The sequence below is a fragment of the Dasypus novemcinctus genome, chromosome 24, assembly GCF_030445035.2.
Source record: "Dasypus novemcinctus isolate mDasNov1 chromosome 24, mDasNov1.1.hap2, whole genome shotgun sequence".
NCBI lineage: Eukaryota > Metazoa > Chordata > Mammalia > Cingulata > Dasypodidae > Dasypus > Dasypus novemcinctus.
In genome coordinates, this window is record NC_080696.1 from 60,908,868 (window position 1) to 60,929,909 (window position 21,042).

At 40.5% G+C, this 21,042-nt stretch overlaps 1 protein-coding gene across 1 annotated transcript; it reads left to right on the forward strand.

Moving 5' to 3' along the window:
• The first annotated feature begins 3,528 nt into the window (after positions 1-3,528).
• On the forward strand, positions 3,529-21,042 carry SPO11 (SPO11 initiator of meiotic double strand breaks). The gene is made up of 12 exons (XM_004468022.2): positions 3,529-3,659; positions 6,940-7,028; positions 7,968-8,034; positions 8,271-8,379; positions 8,700-8,786; positions 9,538-9,574; positions 9,918-10,027; positions 13,626-13,725; positions 14,049-14,086; positions 15,137-15,213; positions 17,437-17,548; positions 20,868-21,042. The coding sequence occupies exons 1-12, from the start codon at positions 3,529-3,531 to the stop codon at positions 20,985-20,987; spliced, it is 1,077 nt and encodes a 358-aa protein (XP_004468079.1). The 3' UTR covers positions 20,988-21,042.

A 21,042-nucleotide genomic window follows, 5' to 3' on the forward strand; every position in this document is an offset into this window, starting at 1 on the left:
GGAGGCGCTTCATTTGTCGGTACGTACTAAATTACCTTGACTCGCGGCAATGTCTTGCCGCAGCTAAGTCCTGCCAGTGCTTCTTGAAGAAACTGGGCAAGCTACTGACACTTCCCAGAGCCTCAACTCCTTCCCCTGTAAGACAGGGAGGGAGCTAGATGAGATTTGGGGTGTGGAGTGCTCGGCCCCCCCATTTGGCCGTCAGTAGAGGGCAGTTACTAGAACGCTCAGCAGCTGGCATATCAGAAGAAACGTAGAGCAGGGTCTTACACTTGTAAAATAACAATAATCATCACACTTCTCTGGGTATGTGCAGGAAGATGCCTGGGATGAAAACACAACAAGTGGGCACCAGAGATAACCCCAGCGAGACTGATTCGTTTGTTCCTTCATTCATTCAACAAATATTTAGTGAATGCCTGCCCTGTGCCAGTCACAGGGAACTGGGGGGCACGGGCGGCCGCTGCCCCTGCTCTCCTGGGACGTAGAGCACACAGGCATGGCCAAACAGGGGTCCCTGGGGGCCCAGTGTTAGGGCAGGTGGCCCGAGGAGGCTCCTCTAAGGGGAGTGGGATGTTTAGACCAGATCTGAGGCCCCAGCAGAGTTAGGTGCATTGGATTTTTTTACCTGGGGGGTGGAGGAGAGTAGGGGGTGCTAAGGGAAGCTGCTAAGGGACAGGAACGAGCACAGGCCCTGGGGGCAGGCAGGAACGATCCCGGACCAAAGGATGGCGCAGCAGGAAGCAGCAGCACCCGGGGAGGAGGCTTCTTTTCCTCTTCCTTCACACTCTTCTGAATTATTTCAATATTTTTATGAAAGGCATGAATCAGCCTTGTAATTTTTTAAAAATTCATAAAAGGTGAAAGAAAAATGCTTTATAAATGCCCAAGAGGTAAAGACATTATGGCGACATTTTCCCTTCTCTCTTTCTTACTGACCTTCGCTAAAGAAACCACCTTGTTTCAACGTAAGGAGCATCCTTGCCCATCTGGTTAGCTCAGAGGCCCTTCCCAGCCCTCCCTCCCCTCCTCCCTCCCTCCCCTCCTCCCTCCCTCCCCTCCTCCCATCCTCCTATCCTCCTTTCCTCTAGAACCAGAAGCAGCAATTGCACCTCCTGCCAACGATGCTTCTTTCCAACCTGCGCAGAGATTCTGGACTGCATCCCGGTTTCTGGGCAGGTTGGGTTTTGAGGAAAAGACTCAACAGTAGGGTTTGGGGTAAAGCGTTTCATTTCCCCGAGGGCAGCCCTGGACCCTGAGCCTGCAGGGAGAAGGAACTCAGGAGCAGGACTGCCCTGCCAGGTGGCATTTGCCAGTTTCATTTGCAACCTGTCGCTAGGGGTGGAATATGTTTCTCTGGTTCCTTCTCCCGGCACGGGGCGGGAACTCCGGCTTTGATGTGGAGGTGGTGCAGACAGCTGGAGGGGGCAGGCAGGTTCCCCGCGGGGGGCCGGGCACCTTTGCCTGCCCAGTGGGAGCCCCAGGGAGGCCTTTCAAGTCAGCCCCTTGGGTGCTGCCCCGCAGGAATGCCAGGTTTATTACGGGTTTGTTCACTTCTCTGTTTTGATCCCCTCCCTGTGTCCCAAGCATCCCCGGGACCTTCCGTGTTGTTTCTCGTCCTGTGAGCCCGCTGGCTTGTGACTTCAGCGCTGAGGGATACCGATGGGTCTGTGCTCCCCAGAGCACGATTTATGCCTTCCCCAAGGCTGCCTTTTATTTTGAAGATGTGTCTCCCAGACACAGAGAAGAGCAGACAGAAGTGGCTCCAGTCCCAGGCGACAGGCGCCTCCCGGCCCAGAAGCTGGCATCACCGGCAGGCCTCTCTCCTCGAGGGGCTACTATTTGTCCCTCAATGGGGATGATAAAAAGAACCCGCGGGCTGCAGTGCTTTCACCTGAGAGATGAGGAAACTGAGGCCCACAGCCTGAAGGCTAATTCCACCATTAAAGAAGCTGCCACAAACTTCTGACACACTCCAGAATCCCAGACCACCTCCTCCCCTAGAGGTTGGGAGTGCGAATTTGGAGTCACAGTTTGCCTCCCCGCTCTGCCACTTGCACACGCTGCTCCACCTCCCCGTGCCTCAGTTTCTTCACCTGTGAAATGGGGGTAACAATTTTTACCTCCTAGGGTTGCTGATTTATTTTAAGTGTGCTTCTCAGCATGTCAGCTTGATTATTTACATGTCCACCTATTTATCCTCAATCCTCCCTTCCCTTAGTGACCGAGCTCACCAAGGGCGAGGTTTCCACCTGCTCTGCGTAAGCGCATGTCCTCAGAAGCCACCAGCTGCCAGCACGGGGTAGGGCTGAGGAGTGGTATCATGGGGATGCCCGAAGGCTCTGGGCACACGGAGAACACGGCCAAGCCGCCACCAGGAGGAGCACGAGGTCTGTTCTTGAGAAGGAAAAACAAGTTTTTGTTTTCCAAACTACCAAATAACCAGGAACTGAGGGAAGAAAACAGTCTACAGAGGGGGACTGCAGCCCGGTGGCTCTTACAGGGCCAGGCCCCACACAGACTTCGCTCAGAGTCTCTTCCTACTGTCCCCTCTGTCTCTGAAGGACTCGGACCCCACAGAGTGAGAACTCAGTCCCTAGGGCTTCAGATTTCCTATTCTTTGCTCTAGAACGCTTGGAGAGAGTGAAGGCGGAAGGCACAGCTCACCACAGCTGCATGGGGAGAGTGCAGGACAGTGTTACCTGCTGCTAGATGTAATGCAGGAGGTCCGGTTAAATCAGAATTTCAGAGACACAACAGATAAGTTTTTGGTAAAAGTATGTCCCAAAGATTTCATAGGACATACTTATACTACAGAAGTATTCCTTGTTTATCCAAAATTCAAACTTAACTGGGTGTCCTGTATTGTAATCCGCTAAATCTTGCAGCCCCACAAAGTGGCGAGGTGAGATTTTAACCCAGTTTTGCCTGACCTGTACAGGCCTCACTTTGTCCTCTCCTGAAAAATTAGGATGACAACATGAGGCGCTTCCTGCGGTTGTTATGAGAATTAAAAGATAAAGGGTGTGTGAAGTGGTCTGCGTAAGCCCTCGATCACTATATAAATAAGGGCAGAAATCCTTTTTACCTTGATCACAGATGATCCCAGGGCCTAGAACTGTTGGTTCTCCATAATTATTTGGTATAATGTAAAATCATTGGTGCAACTTTCCCTAAATAGCAACAATAAAAATATAAAAATAAAACCATCTAAGGGAAATCTAACACCCTACACATGCTGCCAAAATGGTCTCAGCGCCGCCCTGCGGGTTCCCGTTGCTCACCGGACCACCAGCCCTGCGAGAACCCATCACTGTGCCTCCCAAGTGGGACCTGAGGAGGCTACTGTGCGCATGCGTCTGTCCAGTCCCGGTTCCGGGGAGCAAGGAGTGCGCAGGCGCAGCCCCAGCCAGAAAGCGCGGGAAAGACTCATCGTCTAGCCAGGATCCTACGCTGGGGGCTCCAAGAAGGCGAACGGGGCTGAGTTTGGTTGCGGCCCTTGGAGCTGTTTTGTCCCCATCGGCCCTAATGGCCTTTGCACCCATGGGGGCTGAGGCCGCCTCCTTCGAAGTTTTGGACCAGCACAGGGCTTCCCTGCTGACCTCCCTGAGGAGAGGTGGCGGCGTGAGCTGTGGTGGGGGCAGCCCTCCCCCGTCTAGGTATCAGAGCGCCCGAGGGGAGTTAGAAAACGAGAGAAAGCTCGTGGAGCTGGGCAGGGTGACCAAAAGCACGTGCTTTGTAGAGTTGAGAAATATTGGCGCTTCCCTTCCCGACCCCTCATATCGTCTTCCCAGTCTCAGGGGCGCACAGCCACCTTTGTGGCCTTGAAGCCGCAGGAAGGGTTCCTCAGGAGCCTGCCCCAACCCCGAGAAAGGCCCTGGCAACCTTGGCTCTCTGCTGCCACTTTTCTGTGTTTAACCCTTATTTTGAACTCAAAAAGCCTGGTTAACAATGCCACCCCAGTGTCTTCTAGAATGTTCCCTTTCCAGAACGTTCCAGGAGCGTCTGGTTTCTGTGTGGCCTGCAGGTTGCTAAGATCCTCACCGGCCAGGGAGTTCCGTAGACAGACTGGCTCTTTTTGTTTTTGTTTTGTCTTGTTTTTAAATCTTTTTAGGTAAAATTTTAAAGATTTCAGAGGGGTCTTTCTGAAGAGAAAGTGAGGAATAAGTTATGTCAGTTGTCAATAAACCAACAGTTTTCTCAAAATGCATAAGGATGTCAACATAAACATTTAAAGTAGTTTTAAAGAACACAATGGTTTTCTTGATGTGTGTATGGAAGTGGAACAGTATGCAAATATTTTCAATTACAGTGATTCTCCAACTACCCAAGTTGGAATTAACTACAGAAAAATATGTTTTATATTATGGACCTTTTTACTTTAAATGCTTTGTTTTTCTTCCTTGATCTGTTTTTTTTTTTTTTTTTTTTTTTTGGTTTATCAGCAAACTTTTTCATCACTAAACATTGTCTTTTAAGTCAAAACAAAACCAGAAGCAAAAATATTTTTAATGAAAGAATTTGATTTGAAGGAGAGCTTGTAGGGTAGGGGAAGGAGTGAGAGTCTCTTGCTTACATTTCAGGTATAAAGTAATTCCTTTGTATTTTAAGATTGTTTACAATATTACCCACAACTTATTTTTTCAAACTGGAAAAACTAAGGAGCTATTTGGGTCAGTTTTTACTCTCGATATTAGAAAATATTAAAGGTTTTTAAAGTTCATTTTCTGATACATGCTTTCTCAGTGAAATTATGGAATTTCTGTGGAAATTAGAACTCTGCATTTTATCCATTTCCAAGATTTAATTTAACTTCCTAGATAATACGCAAATGGTATTTATAACAATAATGTTTTTTGAAGCTGATGACTTGTGAAATTAAAAGTCATCTGACACAAAACTGGGCTCAAGTGGAAGAAGGATAAACATAAAAAAATAAAGACTAAAATAAAACAAAATGAGATGATAATTTTTTTAAAAACTAGGCTCCTTCTTAATATTTTACTGTAAAATGGCATAATAGTTGCCAAGTCAATCATTTGATACAGAACTCACTATTCTTTTCATGGTAATGATTTCTTTTCTTTTTGTATCACTAGATTCAAAAGGGCTGATTTAAGGCATGAGATCAATTAGCGCATTGTGGTCTGACAAGAAGTGTTTCTTTTGAAATATTTTTGCTTTGCATTTTTGTGGAAGGAAAGTCTAAGCCAACATGACATCATTTTAATTGATTACACTTTTAATTAGAACACTTAGTAGAATTTCCAGCCAATAGAATTTAAGTTCAGCTAGATGAAAGAAGATTAAGATGAAGAGAAAATGAAAACACATTTATAAAGTATATTGTCTAGCAGTTAATCAAAAAGAGAAATATAAATTCAACTATAATTATTTAAGAATCAACTCAAATTAAAAGCAAACGAAATTTCTTTGTAAGTAACCAGTATGAATACAATTGTATTAATGCAGTACTGATGTCACAGATCAGTGGGAGATATTATTATTGGCATGGATTTAAAAAACCAAGGAAACAAAAGGTTCTCTAGTAGTATTGATCTGGGTATATGTCACATATTGTAAAGGCCTAACTTATAATTAAGTTGTATCACAGTGTGTTTATTTTTTTCAGTTCTCAAGTTCTTACATCTATAGAAAATATTATCCAAGACATAATTACAAGCTTGGCAAGACATGAAGCACCTGCATTCACAATAGGCAACAGATCAAGCTGGGAAAATATAAAGTGGGCATTTTGCATTTTTACTTTTAAAATGCATTATCTCTGTCATTATTTGAATTTATCTAAAGCAGAGGGTCTAGTCAGATTTCTTTTCTTTTTATTGCTTTTATCCTGCCAAAAAGGATTTAAGGAAGTTTACAAAATACATACCATACATGAAAGTTATGAAACTAGAAGTAGGTGTGAAAGAAAAGGCAAAGGAAAAACGATGCTAAGGATTTAGGATGAAGAGCCAAAAGAGGTTAGATTTTCAAAAGCATATGAAAAAGTCTGATAGTCTTGCTAAAAATAGACCCCAAACTTGGACCTATGCTTTTTAGCACTCAAAGGGAGAAAATATGGTCAATGGAATTCTCATCTATAGGAAACTGCAAAAGCAAACCGCTTGTTCAGGGAAATTCGAACCCATCTTGATACAAAATAAATGAACATAGCAGCACATTTCGTATGCTTTTTCTCCTGGTGTTATCTTCTCCCGCTGCCTAAGTCATGTGTCCGAGAAGGGTAGAATCAGCAAATGGTTTTGTCAAAGTCCTTGAACCTAGTTATACAGTTTTCTTTCCCAGAAAAGCACTACAAGAATAGTCCTTGTACACTAAGAGTGACAAAAACAGAATAAAAGCAATTTGGAGGTTCTGTCATCACTCCATATTATTTTGCAATCAGTAAAATTAATATAAGCTGTCCACTTTTTAATCTTATTTTGCACCTTATTTTGCTAGATGGGTTTCTTCCCTCTGTGCATCTTTGCCTGGTGGGTTCTGCCACCTTTAGGACAGGCCTGGAGGTTCGTTTTGACAAAATGTAAATTATTTCGTTTGGGGTAAATAGGAATTATCATTTCATTACCATTATTAAAACAAGTAAAATGCTAATAAAATTGTGAAATTATTTGGGAACATTTCACAAACAGTAAATGTCATTCCAGGAAAGAAACTTTTAAATATATATCATAAGTGGTATTTAATTGACTTATTTTAGACACTTATTTTATTTTAGTGCCTCTAGTTGTCACAAACATAATTGTCACCTGGAATTATCTAAGCTTACAAATGAGGTCATACCAAACCTTCAATGCTTACATGGCAAGGAAATGTGGAATTTAAATGATGTGTGGAAGAAGATGTTAAGTGTATATCGTTTGTTGTTAGAACTTAATTCTTTTTTATTTTATTCTCTTGTTTGAAACATGACAGATTTGAAGATTCTGTGGGTCTTCAGATGATATCTCATTGTACCACAAGAAAAATCAGAAGTGATTCACCAAAATCAGTTCAAAAATTTGGTAAACTAATCTTTCTTAGCTTTCAGTGATAAAAATAATAATAAATTTGAATATCTCCTAGCCTTTAGTTGTCCCTAGTTAAATAATTTTACTTGTCCTTTAATAGACCACTCTTGTCATTGAAATAAATTTCTAGGATTTTGTATTGTCAGCAACCAAGGAAGTAGATTATCATTCCAAAATAAATGTATTTTTCAAGATTAGTAGATCAGTGGAAAATTATTCTGTCCATTTTGCTGTCCTTGGAAAAATTAATTTTATCTGATTCTTCAAGTGATTATTATCTTGTACTTAATTTTTCTATTTTCAGACAATAACAAAAATGCTATCAGAGGTAACTTGAGATAGTTAAAATCCTTGTTTTAAAACTATAAATACTTTTCTATTTTAAAATGAATACCATTACCATTTCTGTTAGAAGTATATTTTTAATTAGAAAAAGAAGTAATGGGGAAGCGGATGTGGCTCAAATGATAGAGCTTCCGCTTACCATTTGGAGGACCTGAGTTCGATCCCTGGGGCCTCCTGGTGAAAAAGAAGAAGAGAAAGCACGCCTGCGTGACAATCCAGTGCCCATGCAAATGCCTGCGTGGTGAGCCAGTGTCCACACTAGTGCTTGCACGAATGCCCGTGCGGTGAGTGCAAGTGGCCACTGCCCATGCAAGTGAGCCATGCAGCAAGATGATGACACACCAAAAGAGAGACAAGGGGAGAGTCAAGGTGAAGTGCAGCAGAAACCAGGAGCTGAGGTGGTGCAATTCACAGGGAACCTCTCTCCCCATCAGAGGCCTCCAGGATTGAATCCTAGAGGAGAGAAATATGAGAAGAGAAGACGACACAGCAAAAACAGCAGGGCTTGAGGAGGGGGTATAAATAAATAAATAAATCTTAAAAAAGAAAAAGAAGTAATGAGTAACCTACTTATTGCATCTTTTCCAGCTCTAATTCTTAAAATATTGTCCATGATTTACAAATTAGTACAGAGCAACACTTATGCAACCAAAAGGTAAATATACTCTTCTAATAAATTACTCTTTTTAAAATACAGTGTGAAATTTAGTTGGACTAACTTTTATTATATGCTTCAAAAGTTCGTATATGAACTGTAAAGTGTAGGTAACAAATTACATTCTTCCTATGTTGTGTTTCATCGAGTTAAAGCTTTTTTCAAATAAAATTTCATTATTTGTCATATTCAAAGAGACCTTGTTAATTTAAAATATATTTTTAAAATTTCCACAGAGACATATATTACACTGACAGTCAACTCTTTGGTAATCAGACAGTTGTGGACAATATAATCAATGACATTTCCTGCATGTTAAAAGTGCCGAGGAGGAGTCTCCATATAGTAAGTAGAAGTTAATCAAGATTTTGTTTAAAAATGATCATCCAAATATAAATTTAATCTGTGCTTCAGTATTATTTAATACCATATTATTCTCACTATAAATTTAATCTATTCTCAATATATTCCCTTGGATGAATAAAACGAAGATAAATGACCAAATATTCTTAATTCCTAAATCCTGACATATTTTTCTCCTTCCTTTCTTAAATTCCAACCGGAATTAAAACTCATGTAATTTAGCAGATGAACAATGAGAAGTGACACAGTGACATAAAACATACTAGTGAAAAAGATTTCAAATATGTTTATATCTTTTTCAGTTATCTACATCAAAAGGTTTAATTGCTGGCAATTTAAGCTATGTAGAGGAAGATGGCACCAAAGTGAATTGTACCTGTGGTGCAACAGTAAGCATCATTAGTGTTTTCACATATTGCTTTAACTGCCTTTCAGTGTCTTCATTTTTAAAATGTATTTTATTTCCTGCTTTGTTGGGTAATTTAGAGCTTAAGATTTTAAAATAAAATTGAAGGATGAGTAAGTGTGTGCGTTATAAGCTTGTATATCACAAGGTTTCAAAATATGCCCATCATCAAATGTCATACTGAATTAAACATACATACACGTTCCTTTTTAAAACCTACTGTTATTTTCAGGAGTTATTTCGGATCATTTTAGCATGGTTATTTCTGTAACCTTTGTACAGTTTCCTGGTTCTGAAATTAATGTATTGAACACAAAACAATTTGCTAGATTTTAGTACGTAGAGAGTCCACAGTACTAAGCTAGGACACCAGTTTGGAAAGGGCTAAGTTACCAGTTTGGAAAGGAGGAAGATGACACCTGTGAAAACCTGCCTAAGGAAGTCTTGCTCTCCTTTGTTCCATCAGTTTCTGCTTTTTAAACCACATTCTGCAAGGCTTCTGCAAAATTCTTACCTGCTGGGAAGTACCTTGGGTCATGTGCCTCTTTTCTTATTGAGGGGTAAATCTCCTTCCACTGTTTTTTGTTTTGTTTTGTTTTTACTGAGGAATAAATCTCTGATGACAGGTGTAGTCGATGAGAAATGAAAATATAGGATTTCTGCAGTAGATTATGAAAAATGGTTATAGCTTGCTTTTTATTTAAAATAAAAACTACCTTGTTTTGTTAATTTAGGCTGTTGCTGTGCCATCTAATATTCAAGGAATTCAGAGTATCCTTTGAGTAAGAAAACTATTTAAACTTTTAGAAATGTTTGTTCACTCAGTCCTTTAATAAATCAAGTCTTGCAATACAGGTGATGAACAAGTTAGACCCCATAGCCGACAAGATGAACTTGCCAGGGTCCCTACTCTTAGCTGCTCAGTGAGCAGTGGGGAAAACAGATGCCTAAATATATGAAGATACCCATTGTGTAGATTTAGAGGTGACAACGAGAGTATTATGTCTATAGCTGCTTTTGAATTGATCCTGTTTGGCACTATTATTTAGTTGGTGGTTAAATTTTTAAATCTTCTTTCCTTCTATTCACATGTGGTTCAGCCTTAACTTCACAGATTTAATTACAGATGCAAAGTTTCTATTAATTGTAGAAAAAGATGCAACATTTCAGCGACTCTTAGATGATGACTTTTGCAAAAAAATGCCTCCATGCATCATGGTTACGGTACGTTGTCTATGTTTACTACAATTCCAAGACTAACCTACACGGCTTTGGTGATTTGTAAGACGTATCTATACGGCTTAGACAACATTATATTGTCCATACGATGCACACCTTTGCGGACCGAGAATAAGAATTTCCAAAGTGTTTAAGCATTCTCAAGTATGTCTAAAATCCAGGCTATGACCCTTTAATACCTTAAAAGTGGTTTCCTAATGCCAGGGCAAGCTTACATGGCCCTCACATCATTCCCACAGAGACCTCTTGTTCCAACTTTTGTATGGTAACTCCAGAGCTGTGGCTGATGGAATGAATAAGAACTGCTCTTTGTTCTTCCTCGCACAATTTTGTGTACTACCTAATTTATTAATTCTGTCAAAAGGAGTTGTTAGTTTGGTTTTGTTTACATCAGTACAAAGAATAGCAAAAGACACAGCCTACTTTATAGTGGCTGGGGCTGAAGTGCCTCATGGGAACCACAAGCCTCAGTTAGCAAAGGGCAGGGCGCCTTCTGCTCAGTGCTGCGGGAGGAGCACATTCAGCTGCAGTGCTGTAAATCTGGAGGAGGAATGGAAGAGGGCAATGAATAAGGGAAGCGTGGAATTTGGAGAGGTTGAAGGACTGACTACAGCGTAACAGAATGCCTAAGGTTCCCCTCCCACCGTCCCAGGCACCTTCGACTTTTATAGATCTGTATGAAAACCTAGTTCTTTGAAGGGAAAAAAAAACAACTCATCTACTTCTGGTTTATTGGATTTACAGGGAGTGGACTGTTTGTGGAAGCAGCGAGGGGTGCTGCTCCAGAGAGGAAGCGGGTGGTGGGCAGTGTAAGTGGTGTGGCTGAGGTCCTGGAAGGCCTGGCCAGTCCAAAGGAGCCATCTGGCAAATGGTTTTGAATTGGTGAGGGAGGAAATGACCAGGGTTAGGGTGGCCACGGGACAAATGTGATGGAGTTGGGGCAGGCTACTGTGGTTATCTTGGTGTAAGGATGACAAGGGAAAAAGACTGGGCAAAGGGCATTTCTGAGGACAATTCAGAAGGACTTGGTGGCAACAGGAGATGAAGAACTAGTCAAAATCACTCTGAGGGGTGTAACCATGTCACAGAATCACTACTGATAACTGTGGGACAAGGGGCAGGAAGTTTTAGTTCTTCAGGGAAGAAAGATGTTGAGTGTTGCTTTAGAAGTATGAGTTTAAGGTGACAGCAGGAAATTTGAGTGGAGCCTAAAGGGACCATAGGTGAGAGCAAAAATGTAGACTGAGACCTTGTAAATTATTTAAGAGAGGCAGCAGTTGAAGCCTGAGAAGGACAACCTTTCTGTGGGTGGGTCCTCAGGCTCTCTCCTGACTGAGGGCCCTTCTCCGACAGCTCTGTGGTGGAGGACCAGCTTGCCAGTCTCTGGCCAGGGTCTCTCTGTTCAGCCCTTGTGCCTGAATCCCATCTGGTACCGCTGCTGTGGAGACATACTTAAAACGCGGCTTTCTGTCACATCTGGGTTGAAAAGATGAAATAACGTGGTTATAAAACGCATGAATCTAAATACAATAACTGAAAAGAAATAAAAGAAAAAATTGTTTTAAAAACCAGGAACTTAAAGAGGGAAAAGGCACACGTCATCCTGTTACCCTGCCGGGCCTTTCCTCCCTGCGTGCTGCCTTCTTGCCTGAACTCACGCGCACATTGAGCTAAGGTGGCACCTCGTGGCGTCCTTGGATAATTGCTGTGATTGCTGCCACAAAGCACCCTCCAGAAGCTGAGCTGGAGGCAGTGGTCTCTGAAGAAGGGGATTGGCAGTGGAAGGCCAGGCTGGGAGGGAGTTGTTTTCCTTCTGGTTCCGTTCTGCAACTCTACCAGGTCCATGTGTTATCTTTCCCAAAGGAAAAGCCCAAACGCCCTGCCTTCTAATTGCTGGTGCTGCGCCAGGCACGCTGCCAAACGCCGATGTAACATGAGTTCGCATTTGTTGCTGTTTGTCACACATCAACCTGTGGAGTCTCTCAACAGCCATATGGGATAGGTGCTGTCTTCATGCCTGTTGAAATGCTGGGGAACCAGGAGTACAAGCCTGTGGCTGGTCAAAAGCGAGGTTTGGATCTGGCTAGCTCAGCTCCACGTTGCTGTAGTGCATTAGCCCTATTTCATCAATAAAGCCACAGCCTAAAGGAGTAAGACAGGCGCTCAGCAGCTCACGCTACCGGCAGAGAAGGAATTGAGACTTAGAGCTGTCTGCCCCAAAGCCATTCTTTTTTTTTTTTTTTTAAGATTTATTTTTTTATTTCCCACCCCCCGCCCCCGGCTCTTTTTGCTGTGTGTGTTCATTCACTGTGTGATCTTCTGTATCTGTTTCTCTCTCTCTCCCTTTTTAATTTTTTTCCCTCCTCTAGGATTCACTAGGATTCTATCCTTGAGATCTCTGATATGGAGAGAAGTTCCCTGCCAGCTGTGCCACCTCAGTTCCTGGTTTCTGCTGCGCTTCACCTTAACTCTCCGTCATCTCTCTTTTTGTTGTGTCATCATCTTGCTGCGTGACTCGTTTGCACAGGCACTGGCTCACGCGGGCACTTGGCTTACCACACAGGCACTTGCTCAGGCACTCACTCACCGCATGGGCACTTGGCTTACCACACGGGCACTGGCTTGCCATGTGGGCACGCTTTCTCTTCTTTTTCACCAGGAGGACCCAGGGATCGAACCCGGGTCCTCCCACTTGGTAGGCGGAGGCCCTATCATTGAGCCACATCTGCTTCCCCCAAAGCCATTCTTAACCTCCAGGTTTCTTCTGCTTCCTTCCTCGGCTCCACATTTCATTTGGGTTTCTGCTTTTCTCACTTACCACTATTGCAATGCTCTTTGAATTACTTTCTACGTAGTTATTGATTTAATGACTCCGTAATATTATTGGGTCATTTAGGGTTTATTAAACCCTAAATTTAGACCAGGTATTTTTTTCTTTAATTTTTATTATCTTTTTTAAAAAAGATAAATAGATCACACAAAACATTACATTAAAAAACATAGAGGTTCCCATATATCCCACTCCGCCCCCCGCCCAGGTATTCTTTTAAGAAGTTTACGATTACTAAATAACCTCATGAGGGGCTACTGTTACCTGCATTTTACAGGTGAGGAAACCAAGTCACAGAGAGTCCTCGTGCCTTATTCTGGCTCATGCCGCAAAGTGGCAGGGCTGGGATGTGAACCCCAGCTATCTGGCTGCCCCACTGTGTTGTGTCACTTCTCCCTGCTCCTGGGGTTAGCTGGTTTGGTTATTTATAGAATTTTTGGTAATATATTTGTTATTTTGCAGTAAATGTAAGTAGTTTGCAGTGTGCACCATTAAAGATATAGTGTTTTTGTTCTTTTATTTCTGTTTCTGCTGAAATACTTCTAGGAATGGGATAATTGCGTTGAAGGTATGAGCGTCTGTGGGCTCTTACGCCCTGTTGTCCGTGTTGTCCTTCACAGTCAACAGCCCTCTTTCACCACCTGAAATTCAAGGAGGGGAGAGCTGACCTTCAAATTAGTAACAAAATAAAGGGTACTTTTGTCCATTTTATTGTAGTGGAATTAAAATATATCATTTCAATCTTGCTTTTAGGGAAAGGGAGTACCTGATCTGAACACAAGACTTTTAGTCAAGAAGCTTTGGGATACATTTCACATTCCTATCTTCACCCTTGTAGATGCCGATCCACATGGTAATTATTGGACTATTTGAGAGAATAGTCATAATTAAATCGTATTTATAGTTGTGGTTTTTCTGTTCTCAGGTCACTTTTTAAAAAAAGTTAGAACACTTTTAATAAAACATTTTAAAAGACTGATTACTAGGTAAAATTAAGAACTGTAATCATTTGAGGTAATTTATTGCTATTTTTTTTTTTTGCCATAGTAGACTGAGAATCATGAATCTTCACTGGTAACGTTCATGAAAATAAAATGACAGATTGATGTTGAGTGCCAATTACCCAACCTGTAATGTACAAGATGACCACTTTTAAAGTTAGCTTTCTTTTAACAGGCATAGAAATAATGTGCATCTATAAGTATGGATCCATGGTAAGTATAGGAAAGCTTTTTTCCTTATTCCACTATTTAGATATTTTATATTCACCCATGCTATTTTTGCCTTCTCTTTACTTTACCCCCTAATAATGTGAGGGCCCCCCAAATTTGTCGGGGAAGCGAGTATCCTATTCTAGGACCAGTCTGTCTCAATGGCTGGGACTCCAGCTTCCGCATGATGGATGCAACCTTGATGACAGAGCGGGATTAGCTGTGGGCCAGAGGCTTTACCATCTTCCACTTTCCCTGCCTGTGAGGCCCCAGGGTGACACCATCATACTGATGGCTAAACCTACTTTGAATATTAAGTATATCCTTGAATCCTCACTTTGCCTATTCCCTTTCTCGCACCGTAAGAAATGAACGCAAAATCAAATTGCTTTGGAGTCTGCAATTAACATACATGGGGGTTCTTAAAGTGTGGTCCCCAGACCAGCAGCAACTCCGTCTTCTGAGAGCTTGTTTGAAATGCAAATCTGAGTCCCCATCCAGACCTACTAAATCTCAGAATCTCTAAGGGCAGGGCCCTTCGTGTGATTCTGATGCATGCTAGAGGCTTGGGAACACTAGAATACCACTAAAGTGTCCCTGAAGTTTACATGTTTATGGCAGATAGAAAGGATGGTAGAACAAGGGGTTAAAATAGAACACCACACAAAAATAATAAATGCAGGTCAAATAGGTTCATTTATGGTTTTGCTTTAAGGAAAAATTATAAAAATACTAAAGAGCAATTTTAAAACCTCTTCTGAAAGCCCATTTTAGCAAAGCTCCTGATGATTTTCTTACTTCTGTGGACTCTGGGGGTGTGAAGTTAGCTTTAATACTTGTCCCTCCCTAATAAATAAATTGGGGTGCAAAAACGTGTGCTACTAGTGCAAAAATGATAACAGGGAAAACCCTGGGTGTGAGAAATGGTATATGGGAATTCTATGCTTTCTGCATGATTTTTCTGTAAACTTACTACTACTCTGATTTTTTAAAAAGTTTTATAGTTCTCTGCAGTTTAGCCTAATCTAATAGACTTTTTTCTCTTTATTTTAGTCTATGTCTTTTGAAGCTCATAATCTCACAGTTCCAGCTATTAGATGGCTTGGTCTCCTCCCTTCTGATATTAAAAGGTTAGATGGTTTAGCAGAACTAGGATGTTTAAAATGATAATTCATTACAGTATGCCACAATAAGCCTAAAAAGTCACTACAAGGGAAGTTGTTCATGGTTTTATATATTTATATTGTCCAATATGACTCAATTATATAATTATGAATTACATTCACCAATGCTTCTGCTTCAAGTCCTGAAATACTTAGCAAGTGAAAGTTGGTTAATTGAACTTTCAGGTAAGTGGGAAATGTTTTTTCCTTTTTATGGCTAGGAGATTTTGTAAATTTTTTGTAATTATAAGTTATAATACAGTGAATCTAATTAAATGGTAATCATTGACAACATCATTTGCCATTATATGTTCTGTAGAAGTTATAGTAAATCACCCTGCATATGAACCAATTCTTTCATAGATTTAAAATTTTAATTTTATAATCTATCTCCTTGTAAGATTACTCAAAGTTTGGGAACCTAAAGTTTGGCAAGTTTAATGTATATGTTCATAATAGGAAAAAATCTCATTAAATAACAAGATAAAAATCATTCACACATGAGCACCCTTGGTGCTTTGCCACCACTCTTCTAAATTATTTTCTATGCGTAGTTATAACTTTTTCACAAAAATAGGATCATACTCTAATATTACTTTGTAACCTGTATTTTTCACACAACACAGTAATCACTTGTCCATGTCAATAATGACATTTCTCTTTTACAGCTTCATTTTAATGTCTTCTATTACTGAGTTCTAATGTGAGATGTATCAGTGTTTATTCAACCAATCCCTCATATTTGGATGCTTAGTGGTTTCCAAATCTGTTCTGATTGATGGTGCTTTGATGGGCCCTCCTGTAACTAAATCTTTGTCTGCATCCTTAATTAGTCCCTTAGGCTGAATTCCCAAAAGATTTGCTAGGTCAAAGGGTATGCACATTTTTGAGGCTTTGACTGCCCTTTGGAGAGGTAACTATTTTCTTTCCCACCAGAGAGTTAAAAGCCCACCTGTTCTTCAATACCTAGGGCATTTTTTACCTTTTTTTCATCTTTGCTAATGGGCTATTTTAAAAGGCTACCTTACTGTTTCATTGGCTAATGAGAACAGACTTTAAAATGTTTATTGGATTTCTTTAAGCAGTAAGCAATCCTTCGAAACAGGGCTTGTTTCCTAAATATGAAATATGAACAAGTTTGGGGTGATTAGCCTCTTCTTACAAAATGAGACCACATGAAAAAATGTTCATGTTAACTTTTTGGATATTTACACTCTAGTGTACCATAATTTTGTTCAATTTAGAGTATGTGTTACGGTAAAAACCCTTTAGAGGCAATTTATTTGTATTATGACCATTTCTAAAGCAAATTCAGAAGCAATGAATGATCTAATAATTATTAAGGTGGCCCTCAAAAGCCACTCCATATAAATATACTATCAAAAGAAAGTCAGTGTGGTGGCTTGACTACACGGCTTCAAGAGAAACCCCTAGCCCTCCCTTTCACTCTCATCGTCACTTCTATCCAGGAGCTGCTACTGACAAGTGGTCCTAATTATGGGGACACTGAAGAAAACTTTGAAACTGGAGCTGTCCTGGGAAATCCGGATTTCTGACTTCAAAAAGTAGTCTATGCAATAAATCCTGGACTTCTCATGTTCTATTTGAAAAAACATACCAAGCTAAAACTGCTGCTTTTTTACTCGAATTTAAACTAGATACCTATTTGTATGTGCATAAATGAAATATGATAGGCTAATTTCCATAGTCAAGAATTCTCAATGAATTTCAGAAAAAAAAGCGAGTACTCAGTGGAAACTAAAATTCCTCAGTGAACCTGGGCCCTGGCTGTGCAGATTGAAGCCACTGCTCCAAACGTGGAGGCTAAACCTTCGGGTCCAGGAGGCTTCCCGCATCCATCACGCAGCTGCCCTGGTGTTGATTTCCACGGTGTTCGTGCCTTAGGACTTTGTTTTCATAAGGGACGTCTCTCTTCCCATCGTCATCCCGTGACTGTGCGGTGAAGGAAAACTTGAGAGTAGAACCTTATTTACTTAGGAACACAGACTTCCACTATGAGTTAAAAAACCCCTCAAACTCTGGATTTAAGAGATGGAGCTGTACTACTTTTCTTATCTGTTATTTCTGAGTTTCTTGAAACTGTACAGTAAATACAGGTGAAATGTAAGCGAACTTTAAGTTACAGGAACACTTTGTTTTTATTGATTTTTCCCATCTGTTATTTTCCAGGTTAAATGTACCAAGAGAGTCTTTAATTCCACTAACAAAACGGGACCAAATGAAACTTGACAGTATTCTGAAGAGACCTTTTATTACCTGCCAACCATTTTGGAGAAAAGAAGTATGTTTCTTTTCAAAATTGAAATGTTTTATGTTTAATTGCCTTTTACTTTAGTAGTGGCTGTTTATATAGTACTTTTTAAATAGATTTTTTAATTGAAGTATATATCATTCATACATGAACATGCATTAACAATAAGTATATAGTAAAGATTGTGAACTTACAAAATAAACATGCGTAACATCATACAGGGGTCTCATACATCACCCCTCCACCAACACCTGGCCTTGTTGTGAAACATTTGTTACAAACTATGCATGAGCATCCTAAAAATATTACTACTATCTTACTATACTTACTATACCTGTCTTACATTTGGTATATTTTCCCCCAACCTACCTGTAGCAGTCTGATATAGTTATGAATTCCAAAAATAGATATTGGATTATGTTTGTAAACTGGTCTGTACCTGGTCATGATTGAATTATGTTAGGGCTTTGATTGGGCCATGTCAGTAGGGTGTTGAGTCTCCACCCCTTGGTGGATAAAAGGCATGACAAAGGACAGATTTGGAGCTTTTTGATGTTGGCGGTTTTTAATGTTGGAGTTTTGATGTTGGAGTTTGATGCTGAAGTCTTAAACTGGAGCCCTGGGAAATAAGCACACAGAGGAAAGAGAAGCCAGCCCCAGGAAAAGAGGAACCCTGAGCCCAGAGAGAAGCAAGCCCTAGGAAGAGAGAAACCCAGGAAGCCTGAGCCCTGGCAGATGTTGGCAGCCATCTTGCTCCAACTTTGGTGAAGGAAGTAGCCTGTGCTTTATGATCTGGTATCTGTGAGCTCCTCCCCCAAATAAATACACTTTATAAAAATCAACCAATTTCCAGTATTTTGCATCAGCACCCCTTTGGCTGACTAATATACCACCCTATTTTTAAAATATATATTTTTATTACAGAGGTTGTGAACTTACAAAATAATCATGCACATGTGTAGAATTCCCATACAATACCCCTTCACCAACACACCACTCGATGGTGGAACATTTGTTACAGATTATGAGATAATATCATCAGACTATTACCACCAACCATGGTCCATAGCATACATTTTGCACGTTTTTACCATGCACCTCCATTGTCAACACATTACATCTTTGGCATTGATGCAAGAATATTATAGTATTGCTGTAAACCATTGGTCACACCAATTGTAGTTTTCCCATGCTTCTCCACATTCCCACTACCCTACAATAGTGACGTACATCCGTTCTAGCTCACAAAAGGACACACTTGCATTTGTACCCTCAACTACAATTCTCATCCACCTCCGGGTTCACTGTTATTCAGTCGCTATATTATTCTTTAAATTTCTTCCAATTGACATTTACTTCCCTGTACTATCCTTTTCAGCCACAATCCCATTTATAAACCAGCTGCTACTCACTACAACGTGTTACCATCAACTCTATCCATTTCCACACTTTTACAGTCAAGTTAATTAAAATTTCTACGTACATTAAGCATCAGTAGTTCTTCTCAACCCTTCTCTTATCTGCTAATAACCTATACTCTAGGTTTTAAATCCGTGTGTTTAATCTTCAGGTTTAGTTCATATTAATGAGACCATGCAATATTTGTCCTTTTGTGTCTGGCTTACTTTGCTTAGTATTAATATAATGTCTTCAAGATTCATCCATGTTGTCATATATGTCCCAATTTCATTTATTCTTACTGCAGCATAGCATTCCATCATATGTATATATCACATTTTGTTTATCCATTCATCGATTGATGGATGGTTGGATTGTTTCCATCTTTTTGCAGGTGTGAAAAACGCCACTATGAACATTGGTGTGCAGATGTCTGTTCATGTCATAGTTTTTAGTTCTTCTGGATATATTCCTACTAGAGAAATTGCTGGATCATATGCAAGTTCTATATTTAGCTTCCTGAGGAACTGCCAAACTGTCTTCTATAGAGGCTGCACCATTTTACAATCCCACCAACAGTAAAGGAGTGTTCCTATTTCTCCACATCCTCTCCAGCAGTTATTGTTGTCTTTTTTTTAATGGCCATTCTATGCAGTGTTAGATGATATCTCATTGTTGTTTTGATTTGCATTTCCCTAATAGCTAGTAATATGGAACATTTTTTCATGTGCATTTTGGCCATCTGTGTTTCCTATTTGGGGAAATGTCTTTAAATCTTTTCCCATTTTTAAATTGGATTGCTTACTCTTTTACTGTTGAATTGAATGATCTCTTTATATAGAATGGAAATCAAACCCTTATTGGATATGTGGTTTCCAAATATTTTCTCCCATTGAGTGGGCTGCCTTTTCACCTTCTTGATGAAGTCCTTTGAATCACAGAAGTGTTTAAGTTTGAGGTGGTCCCATTTATCCATGTTTTCTTTCACTACTCGTACTTTCAGTGTAAGGTTTAAGAATGACCATGATGTCTCCCTACATTTTCTTCTAGAAGCTTTATGGTACTTGCTTTTATATTTAGGTCTTTGATTCATTTTGAATTAATTTTTGTTTAAGTTTCTTTCTTTTGGCTATAGATATCCATTTGCTCATATAGTGATATCCTCCTTGAAATTTTATATATCCAACAACTAAAGTTAGTGCTAAATAGTTGTTGAAATGTGAAATCATATGAACACTAATAGGTAAGATCAACAGAATGGAGATGGTCTCCTTTTTTAATCCTTGTTATGTTGTATATACTGAATATAGCTGTTTGAGGGTGACAGGGGAAGAGGAAGAAATTTTAGAGAAGGAAACGGACTTTGGCCCAGTGGTTAGGGCATCTGTCTACCATATGGGAGGTCCGCGGTTCAAACCCCGGGCCTCCTTGACCCGTGTGGAGCTGGCCATGCGCGGTGCTGATGCGCGCAAGGAGTGCCCTGCCACGCAAGGGTGTCCCCCGCGTGGGGGAGCCCCACGCGCAAGGAGTGCGCCCGTGAGGAAAGCCGCCCAGCGTGAAAAGAAAGAGCAGCCTGCCCAGGAATGGCGCCGCCCACACTTCCCGTGCCGCTGACGACAACAGAAGCTGACAAGACGCAGCAAATAGACACCAAGAACAGACAACCAGGGGAGGGGGGGAAATTAAATAAATAAATAAATCTTTAAAAAAAAAAAAAAAGAAATTTTAGAGAGCCCAGACCATTCCTAGTTATTGAGAACGTCAATATTGGACACCATCACTCCTGATATTTTTAACTGTAGCTGTTCTAGACTATTCTCGCTGACCCCAGCAGCTATTGCTCAGGATTTTGGAAAATGAAATAATGTTAAGTCTAGACTTACTAGTTTGTTGAATTGACATAACTGCTCCAATTACCTCTGGCATGACTATATTTTACTTTAATTAACAGATGGAAATAATGGCAGAAACAAAAATGAAAGCAGAAATTCAAGCTTTGACCTTCATATCATCAGATTATCTTTCCAGGGTGTACTTACCTAACAAATTAAAATTTGGAGGATGGATATAAAATATCAGAAGAACCCGTGATTGCTAGAAATTTTTCATTAGTTTTTAGGTGGTAA